This window comes from Rhineura floridana, chromosome 8 (genome assembly GCF_030035675.1).
Source record: "Rhineura floridana isolate rRhiFlo1 chromosome 8, rRhiFlo1.hap2, whole genome shotgun sequence".
NCBI lineage: Eukaryota > Metazoa > Chordata > Lepidosauria > Squamata > Rhineuridae > Rhineura > Rhineura floridana.
This window is the reverse complement of record NC_084487.1, coordinates 9,825,900-9,840,879: the sequence shown is the minus strand read 5'-3', so window position 1 is coordinate 9,840,879 and position 14,980 is coordinate 9,825,900. Positions and strand designations below refer to the sequence as shown.

The window sequence follows — 14,980 nt, the reverse complement described above, 5'->3', positions numbered from 1 at the left end:
TATTTCTTAAAGAATTGAAACCTCTCTTTGACTTTTTGTGGAAAGAATAAAGTAATGTTTATGAGATTTGATGATTAATTAAGATAACTACTGGAGGAAAGTGATTTTATAATATAATTTAAGAGACAGGATTGTTATATATTGTAGACCTATAACTGATTTGATCTGCGACAAATGGGAAGTCAACATTTTATTTTTTTGTTTAATCATTTTTGTTTTGTTTTGTTTTTTGTCTTTGAATGTTTTATGATTTTGTTTTGTATGTTTTATGAAAATTTGAATAAAAATTATTGTAAAAAAAAAGAACAACAGACATCCCTGGGAGGCAATCGTCGTGAAAGTGGAGTGTGTTTTCCACTGAGAAGAGTCTTCTCAGTGGCTGACTGGCCACCTTGCACTACAATGAGATCCAATCAGCAAAAAGGGGAAGCATGGTTGAAGACTCTTCACAGTGGCTAAGACATTTTCCTGTCATTCTTTCATCCTTAGCCTCTTCAAACATGTCTCTGAACCCCAAAATCTGCTCTGGCCCAGGACAAATCATACACCCCAGGAAAGAGGAGGGTGTCCTTTTGGGGATGCCAATGCATCCAACCTGGCCCAGAGCTTCTGCTGGGCACCGGGCATGGAGGAGTGCATCTATGAAAAAACAAAGCAGAGAAAAGTGTGCAGGAACATATAAGGAAAATATTAATGTCCAGAAAAGGGAAGGGTGTCCTCTACGAGATGCCAGTGCATCCCATCCGGCCCAGGTACAAAGTGGTAGGGATAACTTTCAGCACTGGAAATCACTTTGTTTCTTTCCACAATCTGGGAAATGCAAGTGATTGGAACTTCTAGGATGGAATTAGGAAACTTCAGAACACAGGATGTAGCGATGTTTGTGCAACAGATGAGTTGTTCCAAGACTTCACAAAGAAAAATAGTACTCCAAGTCATATTGTAGGTATGAGGCTATAAAGGCCAAATAATAACGATGATGTGCAATTTAGAAGATGCTCTTTTAAATCTCCTACTATTTCAGAGATGATTGAAAACCAGGAGATTATTTTGAATGGGTGAAATTGTTTAATTCCAGCCCATGTGAGATGCTGTTGATTTTGTGAACTGCAAAAATGTTCTAATATATTTCTAAGAAAAAAGTTTTTTACTGTTTTACCAGTTCTGATAATGACTTCCTTATTTCTTTCTTTCTTTTTTTAATTAAGTCTGCACTTGTTTATCTGTTCATTTGTATACTTGGTTGTTACCTGTTGGAGAAATATAATATATATATGTAGTAAGTTATTTAGAGATATAATAAATCAAATGCACAACAATTCTTCTCAAAGTATAACTGTATGTTATCTGGTGCCATGGCAGAAGGAAACTTGGCTGGATCACCAGACAATGATTCACTCAAGAAGCACAAAGATGTAATTTCATAGATGAGACTAAACTATGCATGGACAGCATCTAATAGCAGACAGTATCCTTGATGTGTGGAGCTATGATTTGTGGTGCCAAATCATATTTTGGGATGGGCATCCAAGTTCCTTTTAATGTTTCCCATAGATTTCGGCTATTCTGATACATAGATTAATGTTGTTGGTGTTCTTTAGATTTATTCCCTGCCGTTAACTAAAACGTTCCAGGGTGGATCACAAAAGTTTAAAAATGCATAATTCAATACAATTAAAAACATTCTAAAATCAGAAATGATAAAGATCTTGTCTGTGCCATGACTGAACAAAAAGCTCTGACTCAAACTGGGTTTGAACCAGTGTCATCTTGCAGAGGACCTTGTCCTGTATGAATATGTGTATGATTTATGGTACTTCAAAGAAAGTTTTGGGGTGGGACCACCGGATCCTCCCCCCCACCTTATTTAAATATCTTGATGTGTATAGTTGCTCAGATCCACTCCTTCTGCCCACAAGAAACTCTGGGCCAGTCAGGAAGCCATGGATTCTCATAGACAATGTTTTTGTCCATTTTTGTCCATTTTGGTTGTGTGTAGATGCCCTCATCCGCACCCCGTGCCCTGCAGAAACTCTAGGCCAGACAGGATGCACTGTTATGTTATAGAGGACACCCTCCCCTTTCCTGGAGTGCATGATTTGTCCTGGCCCAGAGCAGATTTTGGGGTGGGCACCCCAGTTACTTACTTAGTCCTGTATGTTTTTGCCTGCTTCGGTTTTGCATAGATGCCCTCATCCGTGCCATACACCCAGCAGAAGCTCTGGGCAAGGTGGGATGCAGTGGCATCTCATGGAGAACACCCTCACCTTTCCTGAGGTATATGATTTGTCCTGGTCCAGAGCAGATTTTGGGGTGGGTACACCCAGTTACTCATTTTTTCCTGTATGTTTTTGTCTGCTTTGGTTTTATGTAGATGCTCTCCTCCGTGCCCTGCGCCCAGCAGAAGCTCTAGGCTAAGTCGGACGCAGCGGCATATGGTAGAGGACACCCTCCTATTTCCTGGGGTATATGATTTGTCCTGACCCAGAGCAGATTTGGGGGTAGGTACCCCCAGTTACTTATTGTTTTCTGCATGTTTTTGTCCATTTTGATTTTGCATTGATACACCCATGCGTGCGCGGTGCCCAGCAGAAGCTCTGGGCCGGATGGAACACACTGGCATCTCATAGAGGATGGCCTCCCCTTTCCTGGGGTGTATGATTTGTCTTGGTCCAGAACAGTTTGGGGTGGGCACCCCCAGTTACTTATTTTTCCCTTCCTGGTTTTCTCTATGTTGGTTTCACATAGATGCACTCCTCCGTGCCCTGCACCCCGTAGAAGTTCTGGGCCAGATGGGGCACAGTGGCATCTCGTAGAGGACATCCTCCCCTTTCCTGGCCTGTATGATTTGTCCTGGCCTAGAGCAGATCTTGGGGTGGGCACCCCCAGTTACTTATCTTTCCCTTCCTGTTTTTGTCTATCTTCTTTTGCGTAGATGCCCTTCTCCGTCCCTGCGCCCAGCAGAAGCTCTGGGCCAGGTGGGACACACTGGCATCCTGTAGAAGACACCCTCCCCTTTCCTGGGGTATTTGAGTTGTCCTGGCCCAGAGCAGAGTTTGGGGTGGGCACACCCAGTTACTTATTTTTTCCTGTATATTTTTCTCTGCTTTGGTTTTGCATAGATGCCCTCATCCATGCCCTGCGCCCAACAGAAGCTCTGGATCAGGCGGGACGCAGTGGCATCTCGTAGAGGACACCCTCCCCTTTCATGGGGTGTATGATTTGTCCTGGCCCAGAGCAGATGTTGGGGTGGGCACCCCCAGTTACTTATTTTTTCTGTGTATTTTTGTCTATTTAGATGTTGCATAGATGCTTCCCAGAGTGCCCTGCGCCCAGCAGAAACTCTGGGCCACGCAGGACACAGTGGCATCTCATAGAGGACACCCTCCCCTTTCCTAGGGTATATTATTTGTCCTGGCCCAGAGAAAACTTTGGGGTGGGCACCCCCAGTTCCTTATTTTTTCATGTATATTTTTCTCTGCTTTGGTTTTGCATAGATGCACTCCTCTGTGCCCTGCACCCAACAGAAGCTCTGGGCCAGGCGGGACGCAGTGGCATCTCGTGGAGGACACCCTCCCCTTTCATGGGGTGTATGATTTGTCCGGGCCCAGAGCAGACTTTGGGGTGGGCACCCCCAGTTACTTATTTTTTATCTGCGTGTTTTTGTCTATTTCGATGTTGCACAGATGCTCCCCAGGGTGCCCTGCACCCAGCAGAAGCTTTGGGCCAGGCGGAACACAGTGGCATCTCGTAGAGAGGACACCCTCCCCTTTCATGGGGCATATGATTTGTCCTGGCCCAGAGCAGATTTTGGGATGGGCACCCCCAGTTACTTATTTTTTTATTATTTTATGACATCATTATGTATTTATGATAATATCAGAAGCCTGATGATTTTGATTGCATAAATATATTGTTATTCTTGACGGGGAGAGTCCCTCTATCACAGTGATATATCATACGGGGTACCCCAACATATATTGTGGGGTTCAGAGACATGTGAAGTTTGGCTTGAAGTTGCTGTAGCTGTCAACTTTTCTCCTTTTTTAGTGTTTTGAACTTTCAAGCAAATAAGGAACTGGGAACGGAACCAACTTCAGCGTCCTGCAGCAGAGCTCGTGTTTTGCATGCAGAAGACGGCAGCTTTGATCCCCGATATCTCCAGGTAGGCTGGGAAAGCTTCCTGCAAGGAACCCTGAAGAGCCGCTGCTAGTCAAGCGTCGACAGTACCGAGCTAGATGGAGCACTGATCTGACTTGAAATAAGGCACCTTATGTCCGTGTGTGACGGTCAAATCCTGGATTTCTCCATTGATTTCGATGGGCAGCTCTCACTGCCACCTTGAGGGCGAAACAAAAGAAGTATAAAAGAAGTGGAAGCTAAGATTTCTGCGCCTGTCTAATTTATAAAGGCTATGGGAGATACCATCTAGGCCTGATAATAAATGAGCGGGACTATGCAGATTAGGCTCGACGCTGATTGGTTGTTGGACGTTGAACTCTTTCTGTGAAGAGAAGGCGGCTAAGGGAGAGGCGGAGAAAACGTTCATTCGTTCGCTGAGCTTGGCCGGCAACATTGGGGGCGCAGCAAGAACGAAAGGACCGCCCCTCCCCTTCTATAAAATGTGGGGGTGGCCGACCGAGTCCTGCTGCAGCAATCTTCGATCGCCTCGGGAGAAGCTCTTTCGTGTGGTCGCTCCCACGGGCGGGCTCTGTTCAACACTGAAACAAAAGGGGGGATCTCCCAGAGCCGAAGCCGGTCATGTGAGTAGCAAGGAGTGGATAGAGTCAGCCCCGGCCTGCCGTGGTCCTGCGATGCGCTGTCGCCTTCCCTGCTCGGTTGTGGCACTTGCCGAATTGCGCATTGCAGCACCGCTCCCCCTCCCCCGTCCTCCTTTCCACCGTCCGACCCTGCCCGGGGCGGAAGGAGCGGGGAGAGATTGCGCATTCTCCCATCCGATATGTCTGCGACTTTCTGGCCAGCAGCTTTGTTGACTGCTGCAGTTGCCCGGTTCCCACCTTTTCTGGTTTCCCTCGTACTTTGCCTCTGCCCTTCCTAAGCCTGATCCCAGAATCGCTTGCCTTGAAAGCGTTGGCTGTTATAGGGAAAGGCGGCCCCAGTGGGGATACTAGGAGAAAGAGAGAGAGAAAACTGGCGATAATGGAGGAGTGGGGCTTTTTCACACGTGACGATAAAAAGGCGCCTTCGAAAGTCTTTTTGTCTGCATGCGTGAATGTAAATCTAGAAGTTGAAACGAAGGCGTTCAAGCTTATACGGGTTTTACAACTGTGTTAAAGATGGCAGAAACACGCTGAGAGCTTTTGGAGTCGTGCGATTGAGGCGGCATGTGCCGGGTTTGGGGGGGGAGTGCGGAGATCTCCTTTGCATGAGATTGTGTGCGAAGGAATCGATAGAACGCAGTAGGGTTGTATTGTGAGTGGACATTTAATGTCCTGGTAGCAGATGGTGAAGTAAGTGGTCACCTGCGAGGAGGAAGGGAGAAGTGGATAGTGGTGGTGAGGAACTATTCAGAGCAGAAAAGCTCAGCTTTGTCTCTTCTGTCCTTTGGACTTGAGCAAGGATGAGATCGTTGCCATCTCTAGTGAGTGCATCCATCCATTTTTCTTTCTCTGTGGGCCAACTAATGACTGTCTGGTGGTGCTGCATCTTACCGCACGTTATACCAGACTGGTCATTTGTCCAATATGTTCTGGTATTCTTTCACCATCCCCTAGTTGCCATGTGGGAAACACAGCCTTGCTCTCAGAACTGGGGCTTAATCTCTTGGTTTCCCCTAACTTCTCCCTTCCTCTTGCTGCAGAAAGGCATATATTGGTAGTAACTTTCCCCAGGGATAAAATGGTCCTGCCTTGTTGTGACACAGCAGTTCTTTCCTGTTGACCCACACCTTAGCAGACCTGGGAAGCTCACTATGTTTCCACTGAGGATGAAGAAGTCATTTGACCTTCTTTGCTGCAACATTTGCTCAGGCAGTGTCATCACAGCCATGATAGTACTCATGTAGTGCAATTTAAATGTTCAAAGCACATACACATCCCAGGAATCGTTACAACAGTTTTACAAGGGAGGCTAGTATTCTCTTATACTTCAGGTTGAGGATGCTGAGGCTGAGCAAGCTGCTGTGCTTACACCCACTAAGACTTTGTTGCTGAGGTTAAGTCTTGAGCTGGGTTACTTCCTAGACCCATTGCTCGCACTTGCTCCTGAGGCCAGCTGTGTCACCCTGCTTGCATGACAAGGAGACAATGGCACAGGAAGATAAAAGCCATCTGAAGCAGTGAGATGTCGCTTATTATCAGTTACTTGTATTCTGGATATCCATCTCATTTGGCATGTTTAACCTCTGCTGCAATCTTCTCAATGGCATTTCTTGTCTCCTAAAGAGCATTAGATGAGCCATGCTGAATCAGGCCAAAGGTCCAGCATTCTGTCTCCAGTGGTGCCTGGCCAGATAGTTCTGGGAACCAATAAACAAGGCTTCAGCTAGTGCAAAACGCAGCAGCCAGACTGCTGACGAGGACCAGCCGGTCAGCGCATATAACACCTGTTCTGGCCCGTTTGCACTGGCTACCTATTTGCTTCCGAGCCAGATTCAAGGTGCTGGTTTTGACCTATAAAGCCTTACACGGCGTGGGACCGCAGTATCTTGTGGAACGCCTCTCCCGCTATGAACCGACCCGGTCACTTCGCTCAGCGTCTAAGGCCCTCCTCCGGGTACCAACCCATCGGGAAGCCCGGAGGACAGTTACTCGATCTAGGGCCTTTTCTGTAGTGGCCCCCGAATTGTGGAATAGCCCCGAAGAAATACGCCTGGCGCCGACCCTTCTATCTTTTCGGTGCCAGGTTAAGACCTGGCTATGCTCCCAGGCATTTTAAAGCGTTTAATGTTACAATTTTAAATCTCTTTGTTTCAGTTTATTTATTGTGATATTTTGTATTTCTGTACTTTTAATCTTTTGTACACCGCCCAGAGAGCTATTCGCTATGGGCGGTTTAAAAATGAAATAAAATAAAATAAAATAAATAAATATAGGCAAAGGCTCCCACCCCTATTTGTCCCCTAGCAACTGTTATTATTTATATTCAACTTAGATGCCAAAATTGCTTCTAGTCTTGAGACAGAAGATAGAGATCTGGACATAGAGGTCCTACTTTAGTTATCATGGCTGAGAGCTGTTTTCTAAACCAGAAATGGCATCTGTGGACCACTGGATACAGCTGGGCTTTCATCAGCCCCAGACAGCATAGCCAGTGGTCAGGGATGATGTGGGTTGTAGTCTAACAACAGCTAGAGGACCAGAGGTGCTCCGTGCCTGCTCTAAGCCATCTTGGCCATCACTACATCTTATACTACGAATGTCAGAAAGTGTGCGTTGGATGAAGTACCTCCAGTCCTAAACCCTTCGCTTAAAGATGTTCATTGGATGAGGAGAGAAACTTCTCTCTATATCATCCATAATTCTCTAACCCTTTCATGTTTTGCATTATTACTTTTTCAGTTTGAGGGGGGGAAACAGCTCAATGCCCTTCACTTTTCCTCATAGGAAGGGTAGCCCAATTCTTTCATCGCTTTTGGTTATCCTCTTCTGTACATTTTCCAGCATTGGAATATCCCTGGCTGCCTTCTATGCTGGTAGCAATGCAACATTTGGAGCTGCCACCTCTAGTTGCAGTTTAGTTTCTTACCTCTATGGCTGGAGTCCCTAGTGTGGCACCTATGGGCATCATAGTATCCCCAGCCACCCCCTTGGTACCCATCAACTCACACTGCCTCTCCAATTTTTATTTTTTTTTAACTGAGGTGTGTTTTTTTTGGAGGGGCATTTTTGTTTGAGGGAGCTGCCTGCTTTTTGCCTGCGTTTTTGTTTGGAGGTGTTTTGCCTGTTATGGCAGATGTTTGGAGCATTGGCAGTTTTTCTTCTGTGAAATGGGTATTTTGTAGTGCCCACAACACTTTCTTCGATTTCCAAAAGTGACTCCATGCCCAAAAAGGCTGGAGGCCTCTGCTCTGTGCCTTCTGGGTGAACACTAGAATGTGCTATCACCTTTGGTACCTGATATGTCTTCACAGGTCTGATCCAGCTCAGCCGCCTGCCCCAGGGGCAGGACAAGAAGAGGGTGAAAATGCTGGAGGCCCCCCTGGACAATCTCCAAATTTGACCAGCAATCGCCGCATGCAGCAGACTCAGGCGCAGGTGGCAGAAGTAAGTTGCTAACCTCCTGAGTTGTTCTTGATGGGTCTTCACATTTTCCTTTCTGCAGGCAGGTTCAGGTGTCCTTTTTCTCTTCAGGTGGTAGATATAATACGTGTGAATGTGGACAAAGTCTTGGAGCGAGATCAGAAGCTATCGGAATTAGATGAAAGAGCAGATGCACTCCAAGCTGGTGCTCAAGTATTTGAAAGCAGCGCAGCAGCGCTCAAGAGGAAGTACTGGTGGAAGAACTGTAAGGTGAGCATTTCAGGAGCAACTCACTGGGCAGTGTGCTAGTGCACAGCCATAAGGAGGGCCCATATAGCAGAAGTAGAATGAATGCTCTGCATGCACAAGATTCCAGGTTCAATCCCTTATATTTCCAGGGAAAAGAAATATTGGGGGTAGCAGGGCTGGGAAAGAGTCTCTGCCCAAGACTGGAGCGTTGTGGTAGGCCAGCCTTTGCCAACCTGGTGTCTTCCCATATATTTAGACTCCCAATTGCCATCAGCCCCAGCCAACATTACCAATGGTCAGGGATGACATGAGCTGTAGTCCAGCGGCATCTGGAGGGCATCAGGTGGGCGAAGGCTGCAGTAGACATTACTGGACTAGATGGACACATGGTCCTTCATGGCGTGAGGCAGCTTTAAATGGCCATTGTGTTCAGTTGCCCATCTTTGTGGGACACCTGTTCGCCAAGGGAGGTGTTGTAACAATGGCTGTGTGTGGTCTCATGATAACTCTCTTCTCCAGATGATGATCATGCTGGGAGTGATCTGTGCCATTGTGGTGATCGCAATTGCACGTAAGTACCAAGGGGAGCCAGGATAACTGGGTTTGTGAACCCCGAGCACTGGATAAACAGCGCCGCCATAGCGGTGTGAAAAATGGTATCTGCTAACTCTCTCCTCTGATTGATGCTAAAGACCAGCAGATCTGTGAGCCTGGTGCCTTCTAGGATAACAGGGTGTTTTGCCTGCTGGATGAGGGTCAGAGGCATGGCAGTATGGGTGGGCCTCCTTCCCTGGATGTTCAGCAGCCTTTGTTCAGTGTGGGAGGTCTGGTGTAACATGCCCTCTTGTTTTCTCCTTTCTCTCCCTTCTGTTGTTTCTGTCCCCAGTCTACTTTTTTACCTGAGAATGTGATCCCCTCCCCCCCTCCCTCCCCAGTCTCCAGCCTCTTTTTCCCATCTCCCTTTCCAGTCCCAATTCTTCCTTTCCTTTCTCCCTTCATTCTGGCTTAGTCATCAGTTTTCCTTTCAGTTTTCTTTGCCTTCCATGTGAGACTTTAACACACTGTTTTCAGATTTGAGTTGAACCCCTTCACAGCTGCTGCAGCAGCCTCTGAGCAGGCCAGCTTGTCTTGGAGGGTGGCAATGGGCCTACAGGAGGAAATGTGTGGGATTATTGATGTTGAGTGACACACTTGAGTTTCACTGTTACAAAGCTTTGGACATGGGCAGTGTTAACTCGCATTGCCACAGGAATAGGTAGTGGGAGGAGAGAGAAGGTGGATCCCAGCAGCTTTTTCCAGGGAGCAGATTTGGATATTGCAGCCCCAGAATTGAGCAGGTGTTCCTTTAGTTGGAAGTGTAAGCTCATAATGCATGCACTGACTACAGAGGTTCCAGTCCTATGAAGACTGGCATCCTAACCTCATAGTCCTCAAGGTGACACTTGGCCTCATGAATGAATATAGTAGGGGAGATTTTGGTTTGATTCATTCTCCTTGGCTCCAAGAAGCAGGCACATGGTTAACAGAGCCTTCTTTTCCCAGAATAGTCAGAACTAGAGGTGGGATAAAATATGTACCTCTAGCAGATGTATAGCCAGCCAGATGGGCAACTAATAAATTTAATTAATAAATAATAAATAAATAAAATAGCTGTGTGGTTTGCCTGACCACTTTGGACTTAGATGGAGCCTGACATTCAAACAGTAAGTCCCAAACTGCTTGCTCCTTTAGCTGAATAGCAAGTGCTGCAGCTTAACCGCAGCAGTGGGTCCCTCTTCGTTCTTGAGGAGTCATAGGAGGATTCCTTCTAAAAAGCAGGCATGCTGTTAAGATGTCAGGCCTGAGTTCTTGGAGGCTTCTTGGGCTGGCGGCAGCCATGCAGTGTGTCAGTGTTTCTGAGGACTGCTTGAATGCTGATTCACACAAATGCCTTTCATCAGTTCTGTTTTTGGTCATCACTTGATGATGCTGTTAGTGGTGAAGATGTATGTATGAATTCATGCTTATTTTGCCACCTAACATGCTATGGAGATGTTGTCTTACTCCTGGTTGAAAGGAGCTCAGAGCAATGGATGTAAGTTTTAAATATGCTTCAAAGTGGCTACTGCCATGTCTGCCAATCAAGGCACAGGAAGCAGCACAGCTATGAAGCATAGTCTGAGAGAGGCATGTTTGGATACCCCAATATCTCTTGTTATGGGTCCAATCAGGGCTTGGCCAGAAAGTAAATACTGTTGAAGGGAGGAAATGGAGTCTGTGTGCTCTAGGACAGAGATGGTCAACCAATGGCCTGTGGGTTGAATTTAGTCCTCAGACACAGCAATTTTGTATGGCCCCTAAATGTTTAATCTAGATGTGCTAGGAATACTATTCCCATAGCATGCTGCGGTGCTGACATTTTGCATGCTCGCTGCCATGCACCAGCATTTCATTTGCGGAGTCCATCTCCTTGCAATTCCCCACCTTTTTCCACCTTGGGGGATGATAGAGGAGAACAGGAACAGACCTTCCCCACCTTCTTTGGACAAACCTCTCCCATCTCAGTGGAACTATGCTGGTGGAAGTACAACATCTGAAGAGGAGCCGGGGTCCGATTTGTGATGCTGCTGTCAATATGAGAGGAAGTACAGTAAGGTGTAGAGGGCCCTTTTGATCTCTTCTGGACAAGATCTTGGTTTGATCTGCTGTCAACTTTATTGAGAGAAGGCCTCCTGGCTGCTTTCTTCTGCTTTTCTTGTCTGTTCTCATGAGTGTTGTATGTTTAGCCTCTTCGCCTTGTACCTCTCCACTTGCTCCATCTCTTTATGCATGGGCAAAAGGTTTACCCACTCCCCTAGAGGCCCTCTTGTGCCTAAAGTGAAGGACTGCTTTCTCTATGCACAAGACTTCAGCCGCTTTCTCACTCACATGTGGTTTCTGTCTTTGTAAGGAACGCAGCCATAATCTTTTCCTCTGGCATGTGTTAATTACCAGCTCGTGTACTCTTTAATCTCCTCCAACAAACACTTCTCTACTACCTAAATGAGTCTGGTTCATCTGTCGGAGCGTTAGCAAGAACGGGTCTCTGCTTGCTGGTGGTAAGGCAGAAGAAGCCAGAACTGAAACAATGGGTACTAAATGTAGGGTGTAAAAAGTGTGTAATCTCTTATGCTGTAGATGGTAGGTGGACAGTGTAGCAGCTGAACAGGAGCAGGAGAGATTGCAACCATGGTTATGGAATAGCTGGGTCCATGTCCCTTAGTCCATCAGCAGTGCTGTGCTCCTGATTCCTTGCTCAGTAGACTACAGGTAAAACCACATGCTGGTAGACTCTAGTCAGGATGGGAGAAGCATTCTTTCATACTTTGTACTTGGTTTGGAGTACACTTGTCAAAAAGTATCAGCCCTTCCATCTTGAAGAGCTTTTCAATAGCCAGCTGTGACAAAGAGGTAGAAGGCTTGGTATTGTGAGAAATGGCCTAGGCTAGGGCAGCCCCTGACCAGGCCCCACAATATCCATATTGTGCTTAGTTCCTACTTGTCCTATCTTCACTTATCTTATTGACATAACACACATTCTGTTTCCTTTGCATAAACAGCTGAATTCACTGAAACCATTAATATGAGCAGAATGAAGTATCAAGATAATCAAACACCTGACAACATAATCCATTTTAGTTTGGCACAGTGAAAATAACTGGTGTAAAACTAGCACTTTTGATGCTACAGTTGTGAGTGTATAAGTGTCTATTCTTGGTATTGCTGCTCAGATATTTGGCTGCTGTATAGGGGGGAGATACATGGTGGAAAGAAGAGTGTTCTTTCCCCTGTAACTTGTAGTAGCAGAGCTTGGAAAAGTTACTTTTTTGAACTACAACTCCCATCAGCCCCAGCCAGCATGGCCACTGGATTGGGCTGATGGGAGTTGTAGTTCAAAAAAGTAACTTTTCCAAGCTCTAGGCCAAACTGCATCCTCTGCATGAGGAAAGAGGAGACCTAAGAAAAACATTTATGCTGTCAAGGCAGCATCTTGGGTGCTCTGCTGTGTCACATTACACACCCAGTTCATGGGTACAAGTGTAACTGGAAGTAATAAAAGAAGCTCCCTTTGTACATCCACTTACAAAATCTAACTTAATTTTGTACCATTTCTGTTCAAAGAAGGAATTGCGTAACCAGGCATTAAAGGAAATGAAAAAAAGCATTTCAGGGATGCTGTGCCATGTATCATAACGCATGATATCGCTATCTTTGTACTGTGCAGATAAGGGCTTCTGATGATCTGGCTCTCCAGCTGCTATTGGATTACACTTCCATCATCCTTGACCTTTGGCCTTGATGCCTAGGGCTGATGGGAGTTATAGTCCAATGACAATTAGAGTACCGCAAGTTCCCTAGTGCTGCCGTAGATTATGTAGGTCTACAGAGCAGATATCTAATGTGTGTATGTTTGAGGGTACCAAATCCAGAGCAATACTTCATCCCTGTCACACAGATGATGTGGCCTGTGAAAATAGGACTATCCCTGTGTACATGCATTGCTCGTGTTTTTACTCAAAGGATCAGTGGCTGAAGCCCCTCCTCATTATCACATGTTGCTCGAGGCTCTTCCTTCTCTGCTTTATGATGTATTCCTTTTCTCTGCAGCCTGTCCTGATTTAAATGCAAGGAGAGTGTTTGTTTTGCTACAGATAACCCTGGAGAAGCATAATTGTCCTATAATATATTAAACAGTTCAATATCATCATCCCTACCTGCAGTGTATGAAATGGCAGGTTCTACCTTAGTGTGTGCACTAAATCCAAAATGCATCTGTCCTCGCTCACTTATTTAAATGCTAAACAGTTATAGCAGCTTATATTAACAATATTTTTTATGAAGGCATACCCAAATGGTGATGGGGACTTATTAGGAGATCTCAGGAAGCTATTGCAGTATGTGCATGGAATGGCCTATGATCATCATGACTCCTACTGAAATGCTGAAGATTTCACAAAGAAGATACATCAGACCAGCTTGATTAAAACCATGCCAGAAATGCACAGCAAAAAATATAATCCTGTTCAGTGGGAACCCTGTGCTGTGTGGGCGCCAGTTTCCTCACCTTACTTAGATGTTTAAGAGCAGCTGAAGTTTGTGTAACAAAAAGGATCTCTAGAACGTGCCTCTCAACTGGTGTGTATGTTAGGGTCCCAAGCTGTCTACATGCAACCTGGTGTGCTTATGTGATGCTGTGTCAGTACAGCAACAAAACAAGATGAGGTAGTAAATACCCACCAACATCAAAGGGAGCAGGGGTGGTGGTGAGGCAGTAGGACAGCTATGGATTCTTCCTTGCCAATATGAAAAAAAATGTTGTTGACTATGGAATAAACTTACCTCTTTCTGCGGTCTACATTACTTGAACAGTACAATTTTCCGTGGGGAGGCAGAAGAAGCACCGAGGCCCTAATCCTTTCATCAGACTTTTAAAACAAAAGAGGCTGCCTGAGAAGACCCTTGCCTTTCCCAGTTCTGTAGAAGAAATGCAGGAGCAGGGTTGGTAAAGCACTTTGCTACAATAGTGGGGAACCTGTGCAGTCCAGATGTATTTGCACTATGACTCCCACCATTTTATTTATTTATTATTTGATTTATATCCCGCCCTTCCTCCCAGTAAGAGCCCTGACTCTTGGCTATGCTGGTGGGGGTTGTACATCTGAGGGGTTGTAGCTTACTGGTGGAGCATCTGCATTGTGTGCAGAAGGCCCCAGGTTCAATCCCTGGCATCTCCTGGTAGGGCAAGGAAAGACCCATGTCTGAAACTCTGGAGAGCTGCTGCCAGTCAGTGTGGACAATATTGAGCTAGATGGACCAAGGATCTGAGTATAAGGCAGCTTCCTGTGCAGTCCAACAACATTTGGAGGGCCGCAGGGTCTTCATACTGCCTTATCCTGTACTGTTACTGTACTCCAGAGTTGTTGTTGGGTTGTTTTTTTTGCAAAATACCTTGAATGCAGACCTTTTTTCCTAATGCCTCCTGCCAGAGCTGCTCCTTGTGCACATTTTGATCTTTATTTGCATCACACTACTAGAAATGGGAAACTGGTACTGAAGCTCATGTAGCCACCCTTTTTTCTTGGAGGGACATTGCGTACTTTCATGAAACGGCAACCAGTGCCATGGGCAAAATATGCTCCACCCATTGGAAGAGTTAATAGGTCAATACGTACAGGACCATGCCATTGTTTGAGCTAGGGACTGTGGTGAAAGCAAAAGAAAGAAAGGGCCCAGGTCCATGCTCAATTCCAGCACCTCAGAGACAGGTCTACAGCAACCTTTGGCCCTTTGCATGTCACTGGATGACAACTCCTGCCATCCCTGACCATTGGCCATTCTGGCTGGGTCTGATGGCTGGCTGTTGTAGTCTCAACAACATCTGGAGGGCCAGAGGCCAACCAGCCCTGTCAAAAAGTATAGCAAGATGTGTACTCTTTGATGCGCTCAAAGAAAGAGAAATTGATTGAGACTAATAGAAATTCCTTGACAAGTTGATAAAAGAAGCACAGTTT

General features: G+C 45.9%; 1 protein-coding gene across 2 annotated transcripts; it reads left to right on the top strand.

Moving 5' to 3' along the window:
* The first annotated feature begins 4,569 nt into the window (after positions 1–4,569).
* On the top strand, positions 4,570–13,829 carry LOC133390164 (vesicle-associated membrane protein 1-like). Of its 2 annotated transcripts, none has more exons than XM_061638167.1 (5): positions 4,570–4,763; positions 8,093–8,225; positions 8,313–8,471; positions 8,970–9,021; positions 13,311–13,829. In XM_061638167.1, coding segments are annotated over exons 1-5 (363 nt in total). In that variant the 5' UTR covers positions 4,570–4,761; the 3' UTR covers positions 13,328–13,829. The 2 variants fall into 2 exon arrangements, with proteins under 2 accessions (XP_061494151.1, XP_061494152.1); XM_061638168.1 differs by lacking the exon at positions 13,311–13,829 and adding an exon at positions 9,337–13,304.
* Positions 13,830–14,980: the final 1,151 nt, after the last annotated feature.

Excerpts from the sequence above, each read along its gene's own strand:
- LOC133390164 (XM_061638167.1), top strand. Across the intron at positions 8,226-8,312 it reads CTCAGGCGCAGGTGGCAGAA|GTGGTAGATATAATACGTGT; the intron begins GTAAGTTGCTAA and ends TTTTCTCTTCAG. Across the intron at positions 8,472-8,969 it reads ACTGGTGGAAGAACTGTAAG|ATGATGATCATGCTGGGAGT; the intron begins GTGAGCATTTCA and ends TCTCTTCTCCAG.